The 26,751-nt window shown below is 46.7% G+C and overlaps 2 protein-coding genes across 5 annotated transcripts in view; one reads left to right on the top strand and one right to left on the bottom strand.

Moving 5' to 3' along the window:
• EML6 (EMAP like 6) overlaps window positions 1-17,523 on the top strand; it is a gene marked incomplete at its 5' end in the record, with an annotated part of 220,528 nt that extends 203,005 nt beyond the window's left edge. The window contains 13 exons of the mRNA XM_080685637.1: window positions 564-693; window positions 1,785-1,883; window positions 2,864-3,037; window positions 6,430-6,638; window positions 7,410-7,567; window positions 8,201-8,315; window positions 8,845-9,033; window positions 10,291-10,463; window positions 10,889-11,051; window positions 13,043-13,146; window positions 13,979-14,132; window positions 14,537-14,637; window positions 15,758-17,523. Of these exons, the coding sequence (XP_080541763.1) occupies window positions 564-693; window positions 1,785-1,883; window positions 2,864-3,037; window positions 6,430-6,638; window positions 7,410-7,567; window positions 8,201-8,315; window positions 8,845-9,033; window positions 10,291-10,463; window positions 10,889-11,051; window positions 13,043-13,146; window positions 13,979-14,132; window positions 14,537-14,637; window positions 15,758-15,782 (1,794 nt within the window). The 3' untranslated portion in view covers window positions 15,783-17,523. The remainder of the gene's footprint in view (window positions 1-563; window positions 694-1,784; window positions 1,884-2,863; window positions 3,038-6,429; window positions 6,639-7,409; window positions 7,568-8,200; window positions 8,316-8,844; window positions 9,034-10,290; window positions 10,464-10,888; window positions 11,052-13,042; window positions 13,147-13,978; window positions 14,133-14,536; window positions 14,638-15,757) is intronic.
• Window positions 17,524-17,699: 176 nt separating this feature from the next.
• The window catches only part of RTN4 (reticulon 4), a 59,087-nt gene continuing 50,035 nt past the window's right edge, over window positions 17,700-26,751 (bottom strand). For 3 of the 4 annotated variants that reach the window (XM_080683156.1, XM_080683155.1, XM_080683157.1), the window contains 4 exons: window positions 19,835-19,904; window positions 19,318-19,364; window positions 19,057-19,115; window positions 17,700-18,696 (listed from right to left, as the gene is read on the bottom strand). In XM_080683156.1, the coding sequence (XP_080539282.1) occupies window positions 18,654-18,696; window positions 19,057-19,115; window positions 19,318-19,364; window positions 19,835-19,904 (219 nt within the window). In that variant the 3' untranslated portion in view covers window positions 17,700-18,653. The remainder of the gene's footprint in view (window positions 18,697-19,056; window positions 19,116-19,317; window positions 19,365-19,834; window positions 19,905-26,751) is intronic. The other variant, XM_080683154.1, reaches the window with a different exon arrangement.

Raw genomic sequence — 26,751 nt, 5'->3', positions numbered from 1 at the left:
CAGTTCCTCTACGAATGCCTGCCAAGGCGCAGACAAATGTCTAGGTCAGCGGTCGGCAAACTCATTCGTCAACAGAGCCAAATATCAACAGTACAATGATTGAAATTTCTTTTAAGAGCCAAATTTTTTAAACTTCTTCTAACACCACTTCTTCAAAATAGACTCGCCCAGGCCATGGTATTTTGTGGAAGAGCCACACTCAAGGGGCCAAAGAGCCGCATGTAGCTCGTGAGCCGCAGTTTGCCGACCACGGGTCTAGGTAACCTTTATAGGGCATCAAACCCGTAGACTTTGGCTCACCTGAGGAGCTGGGAAGCAAATCTAATTTGTTTAGAAAACTCACTATAATTCTAGGTGTTAACCTTGCCCCTAGCGTTCCAGGCAGTTAAAAAAGGGGTGGTGGGACGGGGGCTGCATTTTATCCTCAGTGGGACAAGCAGCAGAAAGTATTTAGTGTGCGGTTGGCTGTTTCCCGGACACCGCAGTCCCGTGAGAGGCGTGGCTGTGCCTGCAGTGCGGGCTGTTCCCCTAAGGGCTGCTTTCATCTCTGTGTGGGAGTGTAGGAGCTGGCTCTCGACCACGTGTTTGGCTACCGAGGATTTGACTGTCGCAATAACCTGCATTACCTGAACGAGGGTGCCGACATCATCTTCCACACCGCGGCGGCCGGCGTTGTCCAGAACCTCTCCACAGGTGACCGAGCCCCGAGGAACCACCTCTGAACACAGGCCTTTGTTTTAGCCTTTCTGTGCCTGTGCCCACACGTTAGGTGCCCCACAGCGTAAGCATTCTCTTCCCTTTAAAGCCATTCCTCTATTCCAGGCTGGTATCCTTGAGTCCTAGAAAATGGTCAGGCCCCTGCTTGAAGGGTCAAAGGTGTCAAGGTCAGGAGAGGTGTCCAAGGTGCTGTCAGCTCCCGGGAGGCTGAGAGGGATGGAGAGAAGCCAGAAAGAGGGTGTGGGGAATAGAGAGATTCCAAGAACCAGGCCTAGGGGAGCTTTTCTCATTCATTTTCACCTGTGATCAATTTTTTAGCAGCTCAGATTTTCAAGTTTTTCTTGTTTTGACTATGTAGCTAGGTTTACAGTGAGAAAAATACCCAAAAATTAACCAAATGACTCTTAAATTAAAAAGTTTAAAAAGAGATACAAAGTGCAAAAAGAAGCCTTCCGAAATGAATTTAATAGACACCCATATCTTGGCCACCAGATTTAGATGTTAATATTTTGCCTTATTTGCTTCATATCTTAAAACCTTTTTTTGCTTTTCAAATTTTTATGTTCTTCCCAATTTGTGTAGTTGCCCACGCACTGGTTTTTAGGCAGCGAAATCACTGGGCACATAGTGACCTGTCTTTTTGTGGGGAGGAGGGCCTCTGTGTATTTTCTCCATTTTCTAGCCTCTCATTCTTATTTTAATAGTGATGTGCTGTTTCCTTGTATGTCAATGCAATTACTCACCTTCCGTTCTCAGGCATGAGGGTAAGTTTACAGTGGCCACTTTGACCCTCAGCCTCCTCATTTTGGACTCTGGAAGCCTCTGCACTTAGACTGTGCTCTGGGCCCACACGGGACAGCAGGAAGGATCGAATGGAGCTGACGTGTATTAGATAAGACACCAGCTCCTCTCAGACTGGAGACAGACTATGTACATGTAAAAAGTGATCTCCTGTCTCCCCAGGGCTGATTCATTTTACAGGGCTTTTCCAAAGACTCTGCACAAAGCTGTGGGCTGGCCCTGAGGTCTTCAGGCTCCCCCACTCACCCGCCACGTCTCTCTCCCAGGGAGCCAGAGTTTCTACCTGGAGCACACGGATGACATCCTCTGCCTCACGGTGAACCAGCACCCCAAGTACAGGAACGTGGTGGCCACCAGCCAGATAGGTAGGCGGGTCCTGATGCAGCCAAGCTCCTCCACGCTGAGCAGGAATATTGGGAGAGGAAAGGGTGGGTCACTGATATCCACCCTTTCTTGTTGACGTTGCTGTTGATTTTTTGAGCCCTGAATGCCTCTGAGTTGCTTGGGTTAACACATCCAGTGATTGGTGGTTCCAAGGAACCATAACGTCAGACCATAGCTGATTTCCCAATCACTGGATGCCCCCATCCCTGTGGACTGGTGAGAATTTTTCAAACCCAGGGGATCAAATGAAGAGCCTCATGTCTGAAGCATGGTGGTTGTGCTTGGCCAGGAGAGATTCCAGTATGTGCCCCGGGGTGTTCTGTGCCCTGGGAAACTGCCAGTGAACAATGTGAACTGACTCACATTTGTGAAAAGCATGTGTGTGTTTTTTTAGCTTTGTCATCGCAAAGGCAATTTTTACAAACATACCTTCCTGCTTGTCTTCATTGAGCCCATGTCCATTTTTAAATTTAATTTGAAACTTTCTGATGCTGGTGTTGAGTGCTTCACTATTTGAAACGTGACTTATTGTAGCTGTTATTCTCCCCCGATGCTTCCTCATTGCCATTGCCCACCTAACGCAGGTGACGTTGCGGAGACCCCAGGTAAGGCTGTTCCATCGTGAGTAGTTTGAATCTGCACAGCAAAGTCATGCCGCTGCGTCATGTTTGCTGGTTGTATCTGGCTGAGAGGCAGATACAAATCGCTGACCTCATCAGTCTCCTTGCGCCTCCTCCACCAGTGTGCGTGCTGGGCATACATGCCCGTAGTCCCTGTCTCTAAGAGCCCAGCAGATGCTCGCTGTTGTCTTCACCTCTGGCAGGTCAGGCTGTAGGTCCCTCAGGCCCAGTCGCTGAAAGGCCCCTGAACGCTGGTCTTAAAGACTTTTACGCGAACCTAAGTGTTGTCTCCGCTTGGCCGCTCTCCAGCCTGAGCTCTTTGTCACGCCTCCCGCATGCAGGAACAACACCTTCCATCCACGTCTGGGACGCCATGACCAAGCACACCCTCTCCATGCTGCGGTGCTTCCACTCAAAGGGAGTGAATTACATCAACTTCAGCGCCACGGGGAAGCTGCTGGTGTCGGTGGGCGTGGACCCCGAGCACACCATCACCGTCTGGCGCTGGCAGGAAGGTGACCGAAAGGGGGCCTTCTGTCCATTGGGGGCGGGGGGGGGGGGGGGGGGAGGGCCGTGCTTGGGGGCTGGGCTGGGCTGGGCTGGGCTCCACCCTCGATCTGCCTCCCTGCCAAACCCAGGAGGCCTGGCTGCTGGGCCAGAAGATCCCAGGGCTCCTGGGATCCTGGAGAAGCTGCTCATTGGACCCCACGGCAGAGAGGGCTGCCAGGGCGGGCCTGTGCTGGTTCGAGAACGGTCTGTGGGCACTTTTGGAAAGTGCCCCAATGCCGCAGCCTTCCTCCTCCGACTGAAGGGCACAGCCTCCTCCCTTTCTGTCCTAACGACCTCTGACCCAATCTTCCTCCTCCTCAGCGTTCCTTCTGGCGGCTCCTGGATTCTGCAGCAGCCTCTGCACCTGGGTTCTTATTACAGGAACTGGGGACAGGGTGTTACCACGGAGACCTGTTTTTCTTTTACATTTTAACTTTTATGAAATGGGGATTCAAAAAACCTTATATTCCAGGTTCACATTTAATTTAGCCATTTAGCAGGTTTTCCTTCTTTCTTTCTTTCCCCTTCCTCTCCCCCCCTCTCCCCCCCGCCCCACACACACACAGAGAAAGAGAGGCTGCTACTAAATTTATGGTCATTTTAGGATTAAAGCTGTGATCTTCCAAGCATGTTCTCGGGCTGGCAAAAGCAGATCTAATTAGTTAGGACGTTAATGAGGTCTGTCTCCAGCCGGGCAGCCAGTATCTGGGGCGCATGAAGCCAGGCACGCACAGGGGGGCACGGCTCCAGCCGAGGCTTCTGGAGTCCCGTTATCTTAGCCTCTTCCCAGGGGAGGGGCTGTGGCCGGGGCTGTGAAGAGAGGAGCATTGCAGTCCCTCCTGAGCCCCCTCGTCAGGAGGAGGCGGAGGTCCTGCAGATGTTTATGAGGAGACTCAGTTACCACATTCCCTCCGTTTCTCATTTTCCGATTCATTCATATACTGTGTCCAAAGGGCCCATGCTCTGGATCTTGGGGATGCAGGTTCATTCCTCATGTCATGGCCAGCTGATTAAATAGACGGGTGGGCCGATTTCCAGCCTCTGCTTGAACACCTTCAAGGATGTGGCCCTTGTCACTTCCCGAGGCAGCCACTCCCTCTCAGAAAGCTCCACGAAGCCCTTTCCTCTGTGAGGCCATAAGTTGCTGCATAATGCCTTTCTTCTGCAAGACTGACTCTACTCTCTGCAGTAGCCACGTTCAAGTCTATTCCTCATGCCTAGAAAGAAAGTTACATCGGCCCCTATGCACAGTCCTGGCTTTTTCAGTTCCGGCTCGCTCTCCTCACTGCCCTGTCTGTCCCTCTGGGCAGGACCCGCTCGGGCCCTGCCCCAGCACAGACTGCTCACTGGGCCCCTTCTGACCTGCTGAGGGAGAATCGGTGGAGCCAGGACTTTTAAACAAGCTCCCAGGAACAGGAGAGGCCTTCTCATCGGTAACTTGCTCCCATTGTCTTTGCCGGAACCAGCACTTGGGTCTGTACAGAGGCTCTGAGCCCAAGATAACATTGAAGGGCCTCTCACCAACCACCAGTTCTTCTGAGCTGATTGCGGGAGCGTTTTCCTTCACTTAAGTCCTGCTTACAGATAAATAATGTGTTTCCCCAGAGGTTTATGTACATTTTTGTGATCATTAGAGAGCATATAATTCATTCCTCATTTGCTAAATAATTATTTTGTGGAACTCTTGCGAGAGAGAGAGAGAGAGAGAGAGAGAGAGAGAATATACAAAGTAAAGTGGAGGGGAAAATGAGCTTATTATATGAACTGCATGTTGTCAGGTCCTAGATGCTTGTATGAAATTTGTTCTGAGCAACCTAGAAGCCAGTGCCCAGGAGGAGGCAGGCATCACCCCAGTAGAAGTGTGGGTGAGATCACAAGGGAAAACCATCAGTGGCTTAGAAGAAATGTGTATCTTGTTGTTTTATTTTGCATTTCCCCCAGGACTCCCGAGATCTTCCTCCTCCCATCACTTTTGACAGCTTGTATATTGCTGCTGCTATTCGTTACAGAGTCTTAATGTTAAGTCTTGGTCTCATATGTTTCGCAGTGTTTTTCTCCCACTCGGTTGTTTGTCTTGTAACTTAGTTTATCGTATCCTTGGGTACCGTTGGGCCCAGGGTAGAGAGGGGTATTACAGGAAGTTCGCATTTCTTCTGCAGAGAGAGAATTACTGCTGGTGGTGAGAGGTGACCTGTGGGCCTCCCCATCCCTGGGAGACCATTCCCACAGGGAGTGTCCGCAGGCTGGCCTCGGCCCACCGTGCTAGAGAGTCACTATAAAAACAAACAGGTGCGTGTAAGTGGCGAGGAAGAGGGGAAGAAATACATCTGAGCGAATAACAGGGAGAGGAGATAAGAGGAAATTGGAACTAAAACATTAAGAGTAAGTTTAAAGAAAAATAAAGGAAAGATAATACAAGTTCAAAATAAAAGTTACAAAGTCCAGGGCTGATGGGACAAAAATAGATGAGGTTTAAAATAGGGGCTAAAAGACTAGAAGCCAAGAGATTTGAGAAGGAGCCAGAAGAGTGATGATGATAATAACAGTGGTCGCACACAGGACACTCACTGCCTCAAGACTGTGCTGAAGGCTTCGCTTAGCTCCATCCTTTCAATCCGCACAATTTCCAAAATGGGCACTGTTATTACCCTCAGTTAACAGGTGAGGAAACTGAGGACAGAGAGGCTAAGTAACTGTCCAAAGTCCCACAAATTCGTGGTGGCATTGGGATTCGATCAAGACAAAGGTTAAGTAAAACTCGGGAGAAAAACAGAAAAACTCAAGAGACAAGTAAAAAAACATAAATAAATGGAGTTGAGGATAAAACTAGTAATTAAATGTAAAAGGTAAAGGAATTTAAACCTAAAAACCATAAAAGGGACTATATAGTGCCCTTTATTTAAAAATAAAATAAAAGCAGAGAGTCTTGGAGAGAAATAGAGACTGTCTGAGAGAACGTGAGTCTCAGCGACACTCTTGGGAGGGTTCCTCTCCCTGTGGGGTGAACCTTGGTGACGATGAGGGACAGGGATGCCCTTAAGCCGTTTTGCCCTTTTCTCTGGAAGCTTCCCCCTCCCAGGCTGTCCTTCCCTATGTGTTCACAGGTTCCTGGACGTGGCTGTGGGGGTGGAGTCAGGGATTGTGTTAGTAGCACCTGCTCATCCGGAAATTTCCCTGACACAGCCTCTCTTTCTCACGTTGGGGGTTGTGTCTGACGGGGGCAGGGGGCAGTTAGAGAAGAAAGGACACTGAAGGGTGCCCGGGCTTGCTGGGATGGAGAGCCCTCCTGGCCTGCAGCGCCAGCCTGGCCCGGGGCTCTCAGCAGGGCCCCCTCACTGGACTCTCTCATCCACATAAGGTGCCAAGGTCGCCAGCCGCGGGGGTCACCTGGAGCGCATATTCGTGGTGGAATTTCGCCCGGATTCGGACACGCAGTTTGTGTCTGTTGGGGTCAAACACATGAAGTTCTGGACCCTGGCAGGCAGCGCCCTCCTGTATAAGAAAGGGGTCATCGGATCCATGGAGGCTGCGAAGATGCAGACGATGCTCTCCGTGGCCTTCGGTGCTGTGAGTCCCAGCAGAGCTTCCTGAGGGGCCCTGAGCCCCTGTGCATGGGTGGGGGGTAGGGAGGGGGGCGGGTGGAGAAGGAATATGGCCAAGAAGCTGCAAACAAGAAAGCCGTTTCCACAAGATCGGCTTTATTGGCTTTTTTTGCAATCACTGCTCCCTTTCCTTAGCACCGAAGGGTTCATTATTCCAGAGGCAGACGGGCTTGGAAGCCTGTGGGGCCTGGGTTAGACAGCCGCAGAGGAGGTGGGGATCGTTTCTACCACCGGATAGCATCCCTTTTCGTTTCAGCCCTTGTGCACCACAGATTCCCTCAACTGGCATCCTTAAGTGGCTACAGGGTGCCCTCAGCCAACTGGCATGATCCCCTGGGGACATTCTGGGACACAGCCCACGGGCCCTCCAGCTGTGGGTGTGCCCACCTCCTGGATGAGCCAGGAGAGCTCCTCTCGGGCGGAGCCCTCTGCCTCCCCGCCCCCGGGGCCTTGCTCGCAGAATGGAAGTTCACTCCATGCAGAGCCGTGCTCCGTGGGGAAGCCAAAGCCCCACAGTAACTCCGTAGACTGACTTTCAGAGCCAGGTGATGTGTCACGTGCTGCCCGTGATTGTCTGCAGACGCCTTTGCATTTTCTTAGCCCAGAAGGTCCGATCCAGGGCATGTTTCCACTTCTCCGCTCTGGCGCCTAACCAAGGAGCAGGTGTCTCGGCGGGGGGACCCCTGTGAGGGCTGCCGTGCCTGTCCCGGTGAGGACGGTGTCCCTTTGTTTGCAGAACAACCTCACGTTCACGGGTGCCATCAATGGAGACGTCTACGTGTGGAAGGACCACTTCCTCGTCCGGCTGGTGGCCAAGGCTCACACGGGGCCCGTCTTCACCATGTACACGACCCTTCGGGACGGACTCATCGTGACCGGCGGCAAAGAGCGGCCGTAAGCCAGAGCTTCTCTGGGAACACATGTTTAGTTGAGTTGAGTTTTGTTTTGGGAAGAGCCTGGCAGAAGCATCTACAACTTGGAGAGAGTGCAGATTTTCGTTCTCCTATCTTTTCTGCATCAGGGAGATCAGTCTGCCGTCTCTCCAAGGGTCACAGCCTCTGGAAGGGAGGCTATTGAACGGTGGTTTAACAACCTAACAGCCTGAGTGGTGTTCTTGCACAGATCTGCGTGGCTTTGCTGTTCATAAAGTGTCACTCTCGGTAGCTCTGAGGGAGAAGAGACGAAGAAGTGAGAACAGAGAGGTTCCCGTGGGGACAGGAAAGTTGTGAAAATGAAGCAGAAAAACAGGAGACAAACACTCTATGCTTGACCTAATGAAAAGTTTGATTTCCTAGATTACAATTCTCTTTCCTTCCAAGATCATGGCATTGGAAGGCATTTTAGGAAATCTGCACGTTCAAGGGGTTGTGCTGGCCCGTCACCTAAGGGAAGGCCACCCTGGAGGGTCTGTCCTCCTGGGCTCTGGTGACTATGATCGTAAAGAGGTGCCAGGGAGAGAGGGCAGTGAGGGTCACGGGAGGTCTGAGGACAAGGCCTGACATGCTGAGTTCCTCTTGATCTTTTTAGGACCAAAGAAGGAGGTGCTGTCAAACTGTGGGACCAGGAGATGAGGCGCTGCCGGGCCTTCCAGCTGGAGACGGGGCAGCTGGTGGAGTGTGTGCGCTCCGTGTGCCGAGGCAAGGTGAGCCGGCTGGTCTCCCCTGGGGCCGGGCGGAGGGGAGGGGCCCAAGTGAGAGTTAGCTCAGCACCTTCCAATCAGACAGTCGAAATGAGAAGCAACCTGCATTTATTTGGGATCAAAAAACTGCAATTTGGGGAGCGCACACTTAGGCAGAACCAAATAGTGTCCCGATTGCAGGGTGAAAGCAAGGGGTTTTTATGAGAAAAAACAAAGGAATAATTACATGAGAAGAAGGAAGAGCTCCTGTGGGTGCTAACAAGCTGAGCTACTCTTCGCTGTACGTGAGCGTTTACTGGTTTTGCCTTCGGACAGAAAGTCCGTATCAGCGTCTTTGTGCTGAGGATGTCCACTTTCCTGCTGGCCTCACACACAGTTGTTCATAAAACAGTCTTGGTTTAGTCCAGCCCCGAGGTCTGGCCCAGTCAACCACCATTCTGCTGGCTCTGTGAATGTGACTGCTCCAGGTAGTTCATATGGGTGGGATGGTACAGGATTTGACCTTTTTCTAATAGTGTTCTGATTACAATAGGGGAAAATTCTAGTGGGGACCAAAGATGGAGAAATCATTGAAGTTGGTGAAAAAAATGCTGCTTCCAACATCCTGATTGACGGACACATGGAGGGGGAGATCTGGGGCCTGGCCACACACCCGTCCAAGGACATCTTCATCTCTGCCAGCAACGACGGCACAGCCCGCATCTGGGACCTGGCTGATAAGGTGAGGGGCCGCTCTCAGGGTAGTGAGGAGTGGGTGGGGGATGGGGCTGAATATGAGATCAGTGATTAAGTTAGCCTAATAAAAAGTCGCATTCACACTCAGACTATCTTTTAGCTGTATATCTGCCTACAAATATTTATTTGTAGTAGGAATAATCTAAGTGAGAATGATTATTCTCTTGTCATGAAAGAACCCACAAAACTTAAATAAAAAGTAAATAAGGGAGATGATAAATCATCTTCTCCGGACAAGAAGATTAAAAATGATATAAAATGTCAAATGTTCCCAAATGGAACATTTCAATCAAAATCCCCACAAAGCTTCTCTTAGAATTTGGAAAAAAAACAATTTAAAATATCATAAAATAATTAAAAAAAAAAATTCATCTGGAGTAAAAATCCAAAATAGCAAAGAATAGTCTAAGGTGGGGGAAAGAGGGGTTATGTTACCAAGACTTGTCTAATATTAAAAGTTACTTCAGTCTCTAATAATTAACATACTTGGTTTCATTACAAAGTGGCTAGTAATGAAATATGTTTGAGTCCTGTCTTCCGTGCACAGACCAGAGAACAGACATGCAGGGGCCTAAGCATGGCCGTTACCTCATCAGCTCACAGTGATGACGTGCTGATGGTAACAGCATGTATCATTTACTGACTACCTACTCCATACCAGGTGCTTCACGTACCCTATTGTTAGCGCTTACGGTAACCTTGCAAGACCAATATTAATATCACTTGTTTTTCAAACGGGAAACTGGAGAAGTCACTAACCTGAACACACCCAGCTAGTGAGAGCCACAATTCAGGATCGGAACTAACAGGTGCTATGTCGCAAACTCACCTGAACAATAATAGCCATCTGCGGCCGGAGGGTCAAGGTCGGCCTGCTGCCTGTTTCTACAAATTAAGTCCCGCTTTCGTTAATGTGGCGTGTGGGGCTGCCTTTGTGCTACCACAGCAGCGTTGAATGGGTACGAGAGACATGTGGACCCCAAAGCCTAACATACTTACTTCCAAACCATTTACAGAAAAAGTTTGCCAGCCCCCCTGCCCTAAAGCAGGTCGTCTCTCAAGCTGTTCTAATCAAAACGTACTGCCCACCTAGCGACTCGGGGACAGAAGCTAGAAGCAAGTGCTTTGGAGGCCCATGTGGTAGCAGAGGCAGCGGGGCTGCTCCGGCCTGAGGGGAGGATGTCCCCCAGGGAGTAGCCAAAGCAACCAAGGGCTCAGGTGCCATTACTTTGCATCAATACAGAAGCTGCTGAACAAGGTGAACCTGGGCCACGCAGCCAGGTGTGCAGCCTACAGCCCTGACGGGGAGATGGTGGCCATTGGCATGAAGAATGGAGAGTTTGTCATCTTGCTGGTGAACAGCCTGAAAGTTTGGGGGAAAAAACGAGACCGGAAATCTGCTATCCAAGATATCAGGTACATAGCAGGTGGTCTGGGCAGGGAGGAGAAGGCAGGCATTCTCCTTCCCAGGGGCTCCCCTTCCAGAAGGCCACAGCTGGGATGAAGCACCCCGTTGGAAGAAGGTCCCTCTCCATGAGCCCCCTGTGGAAGGACACCCTCTCACACATGAGGCCTCAGACGTGTCTTTACTAAGTTCCACAAGAGTGCTGAAAGCCTCCTGCAAAATGCCATTCTAAGAAAGGCTGCATGCATGCATTCCCCTGCCTCCTGGGATTTGATGCAGAGAAACGGTTGAATTCTGTAGAATGTGGGAGAAGCGAGGCACCTGTGAGTTACGAAGTGAGATCTCCCTGCCACTGAGTCGGGGAAGGCCGGTCCCGGAGCAGACCTCCCGCCTGCCTGGCCCCTCAGTGACCGTGCTCTGGGATCGCTTTCTCTAGGATCAGCCCCGACAGCAGATTCTTGGCCGTCGGTTCTTCTGAACACACCGTCGACTTCTATGACCTCATGCAGGGCACCAGCCTGAATCGCATCGGCTACTGCAAGGACATCCCGAGCTTTGTCATCCAGATGGATTTTTCTGCGGACGGCAAATACATCCAGGTTTGCTTCCGCTTTACTGATACCTGGGCAACCGGTAATAACAGTAATAAGAGCAGTGGCTTATACTTATCAAGTGCTTCCTGTGTTCCGGCCAATGTGCTGGTTTATTCTTCACAGGAGCTGCGTTAGGCCCTATTACTTCCCCCCTATTCTATAAATCAGTGGTTCTCAACCTTCCTAATGCCGCGACCCTTTAATACAGCTCCTCATGTTGTGGTGACTCCCAACCATAAATTATTTTCGTTGCTACTTCATAACTGTAATTTTGCTACTGTTAATGAATTGTAATGTAAATATCTTGTGTTTTCCGACGGTCTTAGGCAACCCTGCTAGCGGTTCTCAACCTGTGGGTCGTAATGTAAATATCTGTGTTTTCCAATGGTCTTAGGCTCTACAGCAGCTGTTCTCAACCTGTGGGTCGCGACCCACAGGCTGCCTAAGACCATTGGAAAACACAGATATTTACATTACGATTCATAACAGTAGCAAAATTACAGTTATGAAGTAGCAACGAAAATAATTTTATGATTGGGGGTCACCACATGAGGAACTGTATTAAAGGGTCGCGGCATTAGAAAGGCTGAGAACCACTGCTATAAATGAAGAAACGGAGGCTTAGAGAAGTTAAGCAGGTTGAAGAAATAGAATTTAAAGGAGTAGAGTTTTTCTTCAGTAAGAAAAGCAGGAAACACAAGCCCTAATCATCTGTGATCCTCCTGTCACCATCTCACCTTCAAAGCTTCCTAGTTTCTAGTTCTCAGGGACCACACCTAAGCCTGTGTCACTTATTCATTTTAATTCCAAACCCTACTGGGGTCGTGTGGCCCCTCCACATTGGGACCTGGACTCCAGATGGTGGGCAAGGAGTGAGCACTCGTCACGGGGTCCTGGGGAACCGACCAGTGGGATGGGAGAGAGTGGGGTCCTGCCCTTAAAACTTACAGCGGAAGAGAGAACCATTTTCCCAGCACTCTGAACAAATGCGGTGCATTTGAGAGCTGACCTGGAGTTGGATATTCATTGTGACAGGAGAGAGGACACGTTCATCATCAAATAGTTAGTAAACCAGGCACTGTGGTCTGCTTTTGATGGACAAAATGGTCCTGGTCCCTGCTGTCCTGGAGCTTGCCTTGCCACGGAGAGGACAAGCATTAACCAGATCGTCACAGAATGTAATCCCACACTGTGACTGTGCGGAGCAGGAGCAGCGCAGGGTGCCGTGGGAGCAGTTAACGGGGGCTGGATTTAGATCCACTTCCTTTCTGCGAAAGTGGTATTTAAGCTGAGATCTGGAGGAGGCGTCGGAGTCGGCCAGCAAAGAGGGCTGGGAACACTGTTCCGCCTGCGGGAAGGCCCCGAGGAGGCCGATCTCAGCTCACTGGGAATGGCAGGAGAATCGAGGGAGGCCGGGCTGGAAGTACCCACAGGGGGAGAGGGGACCGGGCTGCAGGCAGCAGCCGCTTTCTGGGAATTGATCCGTTTCCCCTGGAGAACTGGCACCCGGAGAAGCAGGGGTCGGGTCCAAGGTGCTTCAGCAGTCACCCAGAGCAGCTGCTGTCCATGAGAGCACTGGTCTTACTTCTGGGCCAAAGGACCTCGGTTCTGTGAGAATGGGTTTTCCCAAATTTGAGTGTCAGAGGGACCCGAAGGCTTTGTTGAAAACAGACCTGGGCCCACCCCCAGAGTGTTTGATTTGGCAGGACTGGGGTGGGGCCCAAGCCTGGGCATTTCTAACAAGTTCCCAGGTGATCCTGCTGCTGCCGGTCAGGAACCACCACCTCAGGTCTTTGGAAAATAGTGGGGAAATGGTGGAAAAATGCCCTGCTCGTGTGAACTTCGCCGTGGGCTGACCGCACCTGAACTTGGGTTTCGTGACAAGTCCTGGGCTTGCAGAGGCAGGGCCATTGTTCTGGGAAGCAGCACACCAAAAGGGGAGGAGTCCTTTGGACTCAAAAGGAAGTTGATGGACATGGTTTCCTCCCACGTTGCAGGTGTCCACAGGAGCCTACAAGCGCCAGGTGCATGAGGTCCCCCTGGGGAAGCAGGTAATGGAAGCCATGGTCATCGAGAAGATCACCTGGGCCTCCTGGACAAGGTGACTGGAGGAAAAGGTCACAAGGGAGTCTCTCACCCCAGGCTCAGCCTCCAAGTGTGTGTGTGGCTGGGATCTGAAGAAGCTCAGAGACAGAGCTACCCTTTCTTTGGGGAGTGGGGGCAGGAGGCTCTTGGTACCTGTTTGGGCCACTGGATTTGATCTGACCTGGGCCTTGAAATGCAAAGTCCCTCTCTTTGTGTAATCCATCTTACAAATCCCCAGTCCCATCCAGCAAGAAAAGGGAAACCATCTCTCTCTCTCTAAAATCCTCACCCAGGACATGCCTTTATTGGTTTTAGGGAGGGAGGGAAAGAGGAAGGGAGAGAGAGAGAAAAACATCAACGTGAGAGTGAAACTTCAATTTGCCTCTCGCACATGCCCTGACCGAGGATCAAACCCACAACCTTTCAGTGTACGCTCCAACCAACTGGGCCACACGGGCCGGGCCCACTTCCCAGCTCTTGACTAAGCCCTCAATCACCAAGAGGAAATGGGAAGCTGGATCTGCCTGTTAGCTTGGAAAGAAACGAGGCCTTGCCAATTTAAGGAAAAGGAGCCACCATCCTGTGAGCTTGAAGGAATCCCCTTCTCAAACACACACATACTCAGGACTATAGGGAAGAGGGAGAGAATCAAAGAGGAGGTAACTTTCCTTTTTTGGGGTGAAAGTTACCCGGGCAGAACAGGACAAGCTGGGGCGAAGATCCCAGAGGAGCCACATGGACCCCCCTGAATTCTGTAAACTACCCCTCTACCCCTTGTCCCTAAGGATGTCTGAGTGCACAAAGCCTTCTTACCAACCTCCTTCTAACTTCCCTTCCTTTTTGAACAGCATTCTGGGAGACGAAGTCATTGGCATCTGGCCACGGAATGCAGACAAGGCTGACGTGAACTGCGCGTGTGTGACCCACGCTGGCCTGAACATCGTCACAGGAGATGACTTTGGGCTGGTGAAGCTCTTTGATTTCCCATGCACAGAGAAATTTGTGAGTCTGCCGCAGAGTAACCTGCCCGCCCTGCCTCCATGCTCTGTGCACTGCGCCGGATGGGAGACAGCGGCCACATCTGCATGGCCGTCCGGAATCTAGAACAAGAGGCATCTTGTTCCAGCCCTGCGGAAGTTGGGGAGCCCCTAACCTTTTTACCTCCCTCTGGAGGGAGAGTCCTGGAAGCTGGGAGAAGGGAAGATGGGGGTGGGCAAAACGGCTATGAGGCAAAAATGAGACAGGAAAGCCCGTGAGAGGCTGGCTAACACATGTCCCACCAAATGGGAGTCTCTTGAGTGAAGGAAGGTTCTGGAAAGAGGGGACTTAAGTCCGTCAAAGGAAGGAGCCGTGGTTTCTGGGGAGGAGGAGGGTTGCTCAGTGTCTCTGCTCACTTTTGTTCACAGGCCAAACATAAGCGTTACTTTGGTCACTCGGCTCACGTGACGAACATCCGTTTCTCCCACGACGACAAGTATGTGGTCAGCACTGGGGGAGACGACTGCAGGTAGGTACCCACCTCCATCTGATTCATTTGGCTGACAGCCCAGCCCGGTCTCCACTCGTACCCCGGCTGCACCTCAGGCTTCCTGGGAGTTAGCAGCAGAACCTCCACGGGCTGTTTGGACCTTGAGCCAGGGCTGCTTTTGACCTCCACGGCTGCTTTGTGTAAATGGGCATACTGTTCTGAGGTGTGACTGGGCTTCCAGTGTTTTCGGAAGCACCCCTACCAGCCTGCTCTAGAGACGGCATCAGCCTCTTCTGCATCTGGGGCAGCATCTTCCGTCCCTCCACCAAGGCCAGCGCCTGTCTGGCGTGGGGAGGACCAGGGCGAGCTCATCTTAAGTCACTCCTCAATGTTGGGCAAAACCCTTTAGGGGGTGAACGGTGGGGGATGAAGAAGAAATGCATGCATTCCAGGTATTTTTTAAGTGATCTGAGTGAGGTTGTGGACAAGGCACCATAGAAAATGGCCCCACAGGAAGCTCTCTGAGGACCTGCCTGGGACCACCCGCCTCCCATCTGCTGTGCCAACTGCTGCCAGCACTTGGAGCCTTTGAGATAGTACTGACAGCAGCTCCGGTGGAGTGTAAACACCCATTCAAAGTAGCACCAAGCCGCAACGGCCAAACTGTAAACAAGCCAGCAGTGGGAGACAGAAGAGAACCGGCCACCCAGTGCAGGAGATGCAGAGATGCGAGTGACTTTCGATTGCTATGAAAGGCCCTGAGGCCTTTGTAGCCAGGGCAGCATGCTGTGATCCCTGGCTCGGTGCTGAACACTAGAAAGGCTCTCCTACTCGAGTGGAGTTGATAAGGCCTTTTCAACAGTAACAAGAGAGATAGTGTGAAGTCAGACTGCCAAAAGTCCTCATGTTCAGCACACTCTGGCTGCTGAAAGAGCCAGAAAAAAACCAAACCTTTAATAATAATAATAATAATAATAAAAAAAAATGGTGATCTTTAATTGGGGGCAAGATCCCAGGTTCGCAGTTTTTGTTCCTGAAACTGACGACATGCTCTGCATCACCTGCGCTGGACTCGGGAGCCCCTGGCAAGATGGCTTTTGTCACTTGATAAAGTATGAGGTCCACCAGGCACAACGGGCTGTTTGCTCTGCTTTTTCAGTATATTTGTGTGGCGATGTCTGTAAAGGCCAGAAACCTCTCCCTTTATTGCTGCTGCTGCTCCCACCCAGCACCTGCAGAGGTAGTGACGCGGCGCCTCCTCCCCATCCGCGGCTGGGCAACGCCTCCAACGCTGCCAGCGCACAAGCTCCGCCAGACCAGTGGTGAGACTACACTCGGGGGTTTCCAAAACCGAGATGCCAAGAAGGAAGGTCAGTTCTAACATGTTAAGACTGCTTGCCTCTGTTCCTGAGACTAAAAACTCTGTGTACTAACAACACTGACAAAACATCCTATCTGACAATGTAGCCCACTGACAAAATTGAAAGCCTCAGTTACCCTAACCAATATGTAGCTTTTAATTTGCATCAAAACTTTTGCAAAAGATGTTTTGCTATTATGTTTCTATATTCTTTAAAAATTGTTCATTTTTTTTTTTTTTTTACAAATAAGTTGAATAAGACAGCTCAAGGTAGATGGACCGAAGTCCTATAACTATCGATAGCCTCTGTTCTCCACATTTAGCTTTCAAAACCAAATGAGCCATGTATAAACGAGTTGAGAAACTTAATTTTTTAACATTTCGTTTGCAGAGTTTTCTATCCATTAAGTGCCTTTGAAAGTTTCCAGTTGGGTGGGCTGCTGTCTCACCTCCCACAAATTATCTCCTTTCTACATCAGGTGCTAACACTTCCAAACTGAGGAGGGCTACTTAGGAGTTTCCTGGTCTGTCACCCATGTCACCTGTTTATGTCCAGGCTTCTCAAAGGAAGGGCATCAGTTCCCTGCTGGGGAAATAGTGGCTATAGGAAGGTGAGCAACAAAGAAATTCAGGCGGGAGGGAGTAGGATGAGTGTTCATTATGTTTAGTGCCAAATCCACAAAATCCAAAATACTAGCAGAAGTAAAAAAAAAAAAAAGCTCAACCGGTTCCAGGAGGATGAGCTGATTTATCTTGTTAAATGGGAACAAATGAGGTGATCTGAGGCTGACTGGACACCACTGATTTGCTTCTGAATTTATTTATATATATATATATATATACGTGTGTGTGTGTGTATATATATATAGAACAAATTCCTAAACCCAAACAATATTTGATAAGTCAGGATTATAAAACAAAATAATCTAGCTTAGCGTTCCTCAGCGTGGGTTGGCTAATAGAATGTGACTTGGACAATCTTATCCAGAAGACAGCTCCAAACCACCCCAATCATACTTGACGCTCTGACAGGAGGGATGGTGGCGCACACTGGTAACTCTGAGCACATATATACCAGTGAGTCCTTGCGGTCAGTGAACTGAACTTTGGATCTTAAGTTACTGGCTAGTTGCAGTTGTCAGTCTAGAGAAAAGGTGAAATGAAGCAGTTCCAATTAACTAGATTAACATTTACCACAGAAGTGCTTCAGCATTCTAAATGGATTAGGTCATTCATGAAGCTATTTTTATATGCCAATTTATTAATGCCTTACATTAATCCACTGATAGGTTGATGGGCCCCGTTAAGAGTCCCTCTGCAGTCCTAATTGTTTTCTGTAACCATGTGACTGGTGATGCTGAGTGATAACCATGTCTGCCTATATTGTACCACTGACTTTCATATGATTGAATCTTGCATAGAAATATTGGTATGTACAACTATATTTACAGAGCAATAGTGTCTGTGTATCAAGAAAACTTCTAGTAAACATTTATATGGTATGATTTTATGTATGTTCATAAATCCTGCACTGTATTCTATGTTAAAATAATTGGTGCATGAATTTATTTTCAGTTATCAAAGTATAAAAAGAATTTAGACATTTTGGTGTGTGTCCGATTTGATGAAGTAAACACAGCTGCACAAGCTGAAGCCCTCACTGGCTGGAGCGAAGTCTGTTCCCCCCTTTGTGTGTACTTTTCATCTGCTACAGTTCCACAAAACCAAAATACCAAACATATTTTAAGTCTATAAGCTTTATTGATACTTCGCTTTTACAGTTCACAAGGCATTCCACGATTTAGTTCAGTACAGCTTAAACCACAACTGTATAAATCTTCACTTTATAATTTCTTGCATAACAATGTTTGATATTTGCAAACAACATTTTTGGAAGCATTAGATTCAGTCCATAGATTCAGAGTGTGTGACAAAATTAACTACGGTAAGTCTGTGCAATGAAGTTTATATGGTGAGTTCTATGTGCATGGCATCCTTTCATGTTGAAAACAGATGGTAGTGCGCCTAGAAATACTTTTCTGCTTATGTATTTGAAACTACACACGTAGAACCAATGACTGAAATAATCAAGCACTGTGGGGAAGCTGGAAGGTAAAGGTCTAAGCTTTGTGAAACACTATATATAGATATATATATAATCTATATTTACTTACATTGGCAATTAATATAACAGTAAAATTCACAATACACCTAGAACATACCAGAAAGGCAAGCTTTTCCACTCCTGCTTTAGTGGTATGATCTCGTCTAAACATTTCGTTTCAGAAAATCTGCATCAATCTACACAGACCATACACACACAGTGCACAAACTGTGAAAAGGGTTTTTTTTTTTTTCAGCTTCATGTTCTCTGCAATCCCCCAAATACAGCAAGACTACCTGCAACAAAGTCTAATATACAGCTTCCTCAGATCTTTTTCATTCACCAGTGCCTCGGATAGGAAAAACAAGTATGATCACGGTTTAAATCCATACATAGCAGCTTACAATACTTAAGATGATGAACACGTGGCAGTCAAGAAGGTGATTTTTCCTCAGACACTGCATTGCTAAAAATAAAGATCTGTGACACTGCAATGTCAAGGCGCCATTCTTCCCTGACCCTCCCCCATGTAATCAAATGTATATCCCCTTTAAAGATAAACTCCTACTGTGAGTCATTTCGGGCTTTTCTTCATTCAGCTTTGCGTTTCAATCCAGGGATTTTTGCTTGGATTCTACAAATGAAAAGGGGGGAGGAGGAAGGTCAATGTAAAAATTTTAAGTATTTTGTTTTCTGCTTCTTAATTTGCTATCCTTCAAGAATGACTTGTTATAGTAGCTTACCTTAAACAAGAAATGAAATCCTAAGGCTGTCAAGCTATTATTTTTACTACCATGGCCTCATGAATTATTTTTTTTAAAATCTTAATTACAAATAATAAATGTAGAAATAAATTACCCGACAGTTAGAAAAAAATCTTTTGGCAATCGTGTCACACTGTAGTTCTGATTGAGATTTGCTACTGCACTGTTCTCAAAGTCCAGTACACCTTATCCTTGGTATAAAAAAAATGTTGCAGATTTTAAATACTTACTTAGCCATAGCATCTTTGACATTCTTATTTGCAAGTGCTAGATAATGATCTATCTGCGCCTGAAGAGAAGGATAAGGGAGATATTAGAACATTACCATTAAAAAAGAATCTGATTAACTATTACTATGACCCAACAAAGTAAAGGCATAAGCAACCACCATATTTCTCACTTGTAGAAGACTTTGGAAACTGGCACTGATACATTTGTAAGTTCCACATAATGAAATGAGCTCTGTATTCTGAAATCTGCAGTTAAATTACCTGATGCCGCTCATAAATAACAGGAACGCTGAAGAGTGAAATCAGAGCTGAAAAGGAAATGCACAACCTTTAAAATAGACTGGTATGATTTAGGGGACAAACACTGAAAAGCCATCAAACCGGCAACACTCCTAAGCAGGCCAGGCAGTGTTGCTAATGAGTGACTAATCCCCAGGCTCTCCTGGGTGCCCCTGCAGCGAGTGGTGGGGGGCCACGCCAGAGCAATGAACCAAGGGGGCTGCAAGAACCACTCCTGGCTCCAAATCATGCCACGCCGACTTTATAAAATACAGGTAAGGCCACCCTTGCTCTATCACTGTGAGCTGAGCAGTCTTCAGGAATTAAAGTAGCATTTCAAAAAATAGGATCGGCAATTTATTTAAAGAGGTCACAACCTCAAACATACCTCCTCTATTTTTCCTACAATATAAGAATATTCTCCATAAAATCTCTAAGCTCCTTATACACACTTTTTTTCCCCCTGCAATTTTTCATTTCAATGCTTTTGTGGACTTACCCAAAATCAGTAGTGTCAGACCATTGAACAAGGCTCCAACATAGGTAAATACCCACATCAACACTGCAAACTATAAGAAAATAACGTTAGCCTATTAAAAACTAAGCTTCAAATAAAAGCATCCCACCTAAATGCCAAACTAGTAGAGGCATATTCCCTGGAGACTTGGTATAGTAACATGGATATTTCAGAATCCTAACCGAAACAATAGATTTGGTTCGTTTTCTCTGGACTACACTACCAGATAGTTGATTGTTTTCTCTGAAATCAGAAAGCATGCCAAAGCTACACCATAACTCCAGTTCTAATACAGAATTTAGCTTTTAATGGGAAGACTGAAAAACTGCTGTGAAAATTCACTATTCAAACTGATTTTAAGTACTAACAAATTAAGTGCTTGAAGATCTTCATGAGCTGAATAATTCAGACATTGACAGGTCAGACATCTGAGTAAGTAACAAAGGGGCAGGGAGGACTTATCAAAGAGATTAGGTTCCAGGTACCAAAAATACCACCTCTAGCATTTGATTAAGGACCAGAGGCCCTGTTTGCCCAGTGATGCATGTTTTAACAGCCATAGTTAACCCAGCTCTCTGTCACATATTCTTTGAATATTATCCTTTAAAAATGTAAAAAACATTCTTAGCTCCCAGGCTGTACAAAACAGGCCATGGCCCAGACAATTGGCTCACCCTTTTTATCTTTCTTCATGCAACAAAATCTGAGTGCCTACTATGAGCTGCTTTACTGCAGGCTAGGGAGGACACTTTGGATTCCCCCACCAACTATCAGTTCTACCAATTGCAACACTGATTACCCCTACAGCTGAATTTAATTGTTGAAGAAAACAAATGCCAGTCAACTGAAAATCAAAAATTAAATGCTGCCCTGGTCTTAGCAACTCCTATGGAATCACTGGTAAAGGTTTGAAGCATGACTCTGGTTAGCAAGCCTCCCCCTACACCCCAGTTTTACAGACTCCTATTGCAGAAGCTAAATATAATTTCTGCACTTGAGCAAGTTTACTACAGAGGAACAGAGCTATTTTCCTCCATTACCACTTAAAGTCTAAAGGGAAAAGAGTCCACCTGCCACATTTTAGAAGAAATTGCTTTGGCAATGAAGACACCCTGTATGACAGAATTCCGATACTATCACACACACACGCTAGAAGTCAGTCCGAATTTGATCACTGGCAAGGTGTCCCACTCCAAGTCCACAAGGAGAGAAGCCTGAGACTTCACACCCAGGCTACCTAAGGGACTCAAGTGTCACTGCACTTGCCTCTTGGAGGACACTCCCTAAAGCCAGGCTTCTCCAGAGGGAGGCCTCAAATGCCTGCAGGGCCAGGCAGGTGACGTGAAAGCACGAGGAAGCCTGGGTGAGGACTGAGGCAAACGATTGCATGCATTCTCCCGCTCCAGGAGGTCCCCGCAGCCCAGCTCCACTGACGGTTGCCATGCAATTATTGCAGGCCAATGTCACCAAATTTCCCCATTTTAAGAGGAAAAAACAAATTCACATCTTTAAATGCTATCACAGAATTTTTAAATGTTGCAGCTAAGTTTGAAGAAAACGTGACACGTCAGACGCCTAAAACAAAAATAATGGGGTAAGGGTTTCCAGAGTACACTCCGCCCAGAGAGAAAGGAGTGATGGTAAGAACTAGCATCTAGCAAATACACAATTACTGTAACTGTTATATAACAAAACAACTACCATTGTTTTAACTTACATTAGGTTGTTAATCTCATCAAAAGTTAAGTGTTATTGTTATCCCTACAGTGGAGGAAACCAAGATGCAAGTTGCCGGACCAGGATGGCAGTGATCTCAGGTTTATCTGACTCCAGAATCTATCTGCTTTGCTCTACTATGAAACCACCTAGAGCAGTGGTCGGCAAACTCTGTCAACAGAGCGGCAAACCGCGGCTCACGAGCCGCAGTTTGCTGACCACTGACCTAGAGTAGCCATTATACATGGGAATTCATCATGAGTATGCACGCTAGTATAAAGAGGCAGAAAAAGGTCAATAAACACACACACCCGCCACCCCCCCCCCCCCCCCCACACACACACACAAACCCTAGACCTACAAACGTTACGCTATTCCACGGAAAATACTTTGCAACATTAAAGCTAATGCAAATAAACCATGGAAGTTAAAGTTCAACTCTTGGGCAGTACTGAAACTGGAGGAAGAGGGACAAAGTCCAGTGAAGCTCTAACAAATACTTGATGAAAGAGGACAAGGGCCATGTCTTGTTTGTCTTTTGTCCAGGGGAATGAAGTCTGACTGTGTAACACATACCTTATTAAAAAGCTCTACAGATTTTTACTAGATGATTTTTATTAGTCTCAATAGGGGTGGAGGGTGCATTTTCAAAGAAAATGAAGGGAGGGTACTTAACAGAATTTCAGAAATGGCAATCCTGACATTTTTAAACTTTTTCTGCATTTTTAAACACTTTGACCTTTTTTGACATCTTGAGCCTCATTCATTAGTATCACTTTGACTGTCTCTACATGTCCTACAGCCCATTTCCCTTCTAATTTTTCTGTGAGCCAAAGAAACCAGAAAGGAAACTGTCAAAATGTGTATGTTAATAACTTCTTAAGGGCCCGGGGGCTAGATTTTAATGTTCTTTTGGGTCAGCTATTTCTGGAGTTCAGACCTTTTTTCCCACTCACTTTCAGATTTAAGATTGTATTCTGGAACATCATGGTTTGGCTGATGTTCAGGCAACTATAGCTAGAAATGTTGTTACAATTTTAGCATATATTTTCACTGAAAAATCACAGGACTGCTGTACAGAGTCTGGTCTTTACCACCCAAAGCCATGTGACGGAAAAATAAGAACCTTGGCCTAAAACATCTGGTCTTAGTATCTAGTAAATAAAGTTATTAGACTTTTTCTTGGGGTTTGAGGTTTCAAAAATAAAAAACCTTCTAATTAAGCTCAAAGCCTTGCTCAAGAAGCCCCAAAGCTGAGCCCAGCAAGGATGGTCATATTCTTTTCTTCTACAGCAGGGATTGAGTTGGTAGTGGGGAGAAACTATAACCCAGGGTTTACCGCTTAATGCCACAACTTTTTTTTTATATATATCTTTATTGATTTCAGAGAGGAAGGGAGAGGGAGAGACAGAAACATCAATGATGAGAGAGAATCATTGACTGGCTGCCTCCTGCATGTCCCCTACTGGGGATCAAGCCTGCAACCCAGGAATGTACGCTTGACTGGAATTGAACCTGGGACCCTTCAATCCACAGGCTGACTGACGCTCTATCCACTGAGCCAAACCAGCTAGGGCAATGCCACAACTTTTAAAAACAGTAATTCTCCAGGCAGTATCCACAGAAAAATTAAATCACAATTTCATGGGTTGGGAACCCCTCACCCTCCATTCCCAGGTAAAATTTTTAGCGCCTAGATGTTTCCAATGTGCAGCTAGGAGTGAGTGAGGACCACTGTTTTAAAACAAGAACCACTATCAAAGATCCCTTATACAAAAGGTCAATCACAGAAATGGAAGTAAACCTTATCTAGGTGGTTTAAATTTATTCAAGTATCTTATATTAGTTTTCCAGTGCTAATGGGTGTTATTTAAACAAGGCTGACAAATATTAGGTTAAATAAAGTTATCTAGCCTTTGACTCCTCAGGTACTAATAAACTAACATACATTAGACTCTCTAAGAAAAGGACACATACACAGCTTTCACAACCTAATTTTACTGAAGAACAATCCTCCTTTACTTCCCCTTTCATTCATCTCCTTCCACCTTGTATCTCGCCCCCAATTGAACAAACCCACTTTACGAAATACAACTTTTAAAACAAAGCCTATGGACTGGTCAAACCACTGGGCTGTGAAGAAATTTTATACTAATGTTTGAAATAAGTTCTACTAAATGGAATTACAACTATTTTGTCAGTGATTTTCCAATAATGGTTGCCTAGAATTATTCCTTTGAGAAATGGATTGTTGCTCAATCTATGGACACTTGAAATCTTTTCTAGGAATTAGAATCTTATGGTTAACTAGAGGCCCGATGCACAAAGATTCGTGCAAGAATGGGCCTTCCTTCCCCTGGCTGCTGGCACCACCTTCGCTCCAGCCGGAGCTGCCTTTCCGCCTTCCCATGCTGCCCAGAGGCCAGGAGCTGCTGGGGCGGTGCAGAACGCCTGCGTCATCGCCATGGCAATGACACAAGCATCCCGCCCCACCCCCAGCCGCTCGGGCCTGTGTATGCAAATTAACCCGTCATCTTTGTTGGGTTGATTTGCATACTCACTCCTGATTGGCTGGTGGGTGTTGCAAAGGTACAGTCAATTTGCATCTTTCTCTTTTATTCGTGTAGACTGCAAAGGAGCAGAACGGGATGATCATACAGAATTTAAAAGGAGAGATCGGCAGAACACGTTTTTATTTGTCCGAGTCACCCACCAAGAAGGAGACCTAGACCTGGCACAATGATAACCACTGTCTCACATCAGGTCTTTTTCATAAGCTCTAATGAAACGTGAAGTTTGGTCATTTCTTTTTTTTTTTTTTTTTTAAATATATTTTATTGATTTTTTACAGAGAGGAAGGGAGAGGGATAGAGAGTTAGAAACATCGATGAGAGAGAAACATCGATCAGCTGCCTCCTGCATACCCCCTACTGGGGATGTGCCCGCAACCAACGTACATGCCCTTGACCGGAATCGAACCCGGGAGCCTTCAGTCCACAGGCCGACGCTCTATCCACTGAGCCAAACCGGTTTCGGCAAGTTTGGTCATTTCTTCCGTCACATTTGAAAGATAGGTTCTTCCCTCACACTGCCCCAAAAAGGTATTAAGCGAGGAGAAGGAAAAGTTTCATGTGCTCACAATAATGGACCTAAAATTTTCAATTTCTGAGAAAGAAGGTTTCAAATAGAAGTAGTGGTAATTGTGACCCAGAATCTAGAAATGTAGATTATATGAATTTAAAGGGCACCAAACCTTTAAGAAGACAGTGAATTAGAGGAAACTCTTAGAAAATTTTGTTTAGAAGCTATTTTAAATGAGCCACAGAGACTGATGCAATGACTGTTTTCTAAATTTAAAAAAATTACAAATGAAGACTAATTGCCACTGTATTTTCTTGAAATTAGGGTGGTTTCCATTTTCCTAGCTATGAATCACATAAAATCAAAGTAGTTCCAATAAAAAGCAGATTCTTAAAAATTAAAGAAACTCAGTGTTCCACAAATTCATCTGGTAACTGGAGATGGGGGCTATTTATTAGTCAATTTTCCACAGATTTAATATCTGAATATAAGGAAATAAATCAGGGCAAATCAATTTTTCCTTTACATTGAAAAGGTAAAAACAATGAGTATTTTAAAAACCATTTTTTTTGCTTGCTTTAGGGAGAGAGAATATGATTCCTATCATTTGCAATGGCTAAAAGACTAATAGTAATAAAGCTTAAAAAATCACTTCTTTTTAAAAAAATGCTCTCTATATAAAGTGAGTGACAATTGCTCAAGGAATTCTCACTAGAAAGACAATAATGTTAAGTCATTTTTATGAAGAGTCCAAGAGCACTACGTTTTTTTATCAGCTTTTTTCAATGAGACATTTTGAGCCAGTGTTCTCCAGTCGCCTTATTCAGTGGAAGCAAACAGATGGAACTGTACTCCTCACACATGATGACATTAAGAAAAGGTTAATCGCTGCTTGTGTAGGAATGAGTGCACTGTGGTGGTACACCCCACGCAGCAGGAACCACAAGGCTGATGAAGGAAGACCCTTCATGTATATTATCAGAGTGTACTCAGCACCTTTGCATCTGGAGAAAAAGACAGATCCCCTGCCTTATTCTTTTGCCTCATTAGGTTTTGAGACCTGAATATGAAGTTCAAGAGTATGGTGATTACAAGCGGCAAAGTGGGTTGGGGGAGAAAGAACAGGGTACAAGGGATTCTCTCTCATCATTGATAAATGGCGAGGGAAGGACACTTGACTTGGGGTGGTGAACACACAATTCAATACAGAGGTAGTGAATTATAGAAATGTACACCTGAAACCGATATAATTTTATTAACCAACTAGAGGCCCGGTGCACAAAATTTTGTGCACTGGAGGGGTTCCTCAGCCTGGCGGACATCCCTCTTGCAGTCCGGGACCCCTCGCTCCTTACCACCCACCTGCAGTGGAGGCAGCAGAGGCTCCCACCACTGCCACTGCACTCACCAGCCATGAGCCCGGTTTCTGGCTGAGTGGCGTTCCCCCTGTGGGAGCCCACTGACCACCAGGGGGGAGCTCCTGCATTGAGGATCTGCCCCCTGGTGGTCAGTGCACATCATAGCGACCGGTGGTTCCACTGTTCGGTCAATTTGCATATTAGGGTTTTATTATATAGGATGTCACCCCAATAAATTCAATAAATTTTTTTTAAAGCAAAGTTCATTCTATGTGCTAATAAGCTGAAACAACTATTACTTATTTGGAGGCCTGAAAGAGCTGCCTTCTGGGGAAGTCACCAAGCAGCTTTCCTTGAGCTCTGGGCTTGCCAAATACTGCTACTCAGAAAAATCATTCACATAAATTTCTTCTTTTACTTTTTCTTTTCAAAAGTACTGCTAATCCTTAAGGAGAAAAAGTAGTAAACTATAATTTCAATGGAAATCTTTTTTCCCAATATTAAGAAACAAAGATCCCAGCTGGTGTGGCTCAGTGGTTGAGCACCAACCCAAGAACCAAGAGGTCACGGTTTGATTCCTGGTCAGGGCACATGCCTGGGTTGTGGGCTCAGGCCCCAGTGTGGGGAGAGCAGGAGGTAGCAGATCAATGATTCTCCCTCATCACTGATGTTTCTATCTCTCCCCCCCTCCCTTCCTCTCTGAAATAAAAAAAAAGAAACCATGAAATTTTTAATTTACATACT

Source organism: Plecotus auritus (assembly GCF_963455305.1).
Source record: "Plecotus auritus genome assembly, chromosome: 8".
In the NCBI taxonomy this organism is placed as follows: Eukaryota; Metazoa; Chordata; class Mammalia; order Chiroptera; family Vespertilionidae; genus Plecotus; species Plecotus auritus.
This window is presented reverse-complemented; position numbering and strand designations above follow the sequence as displayed.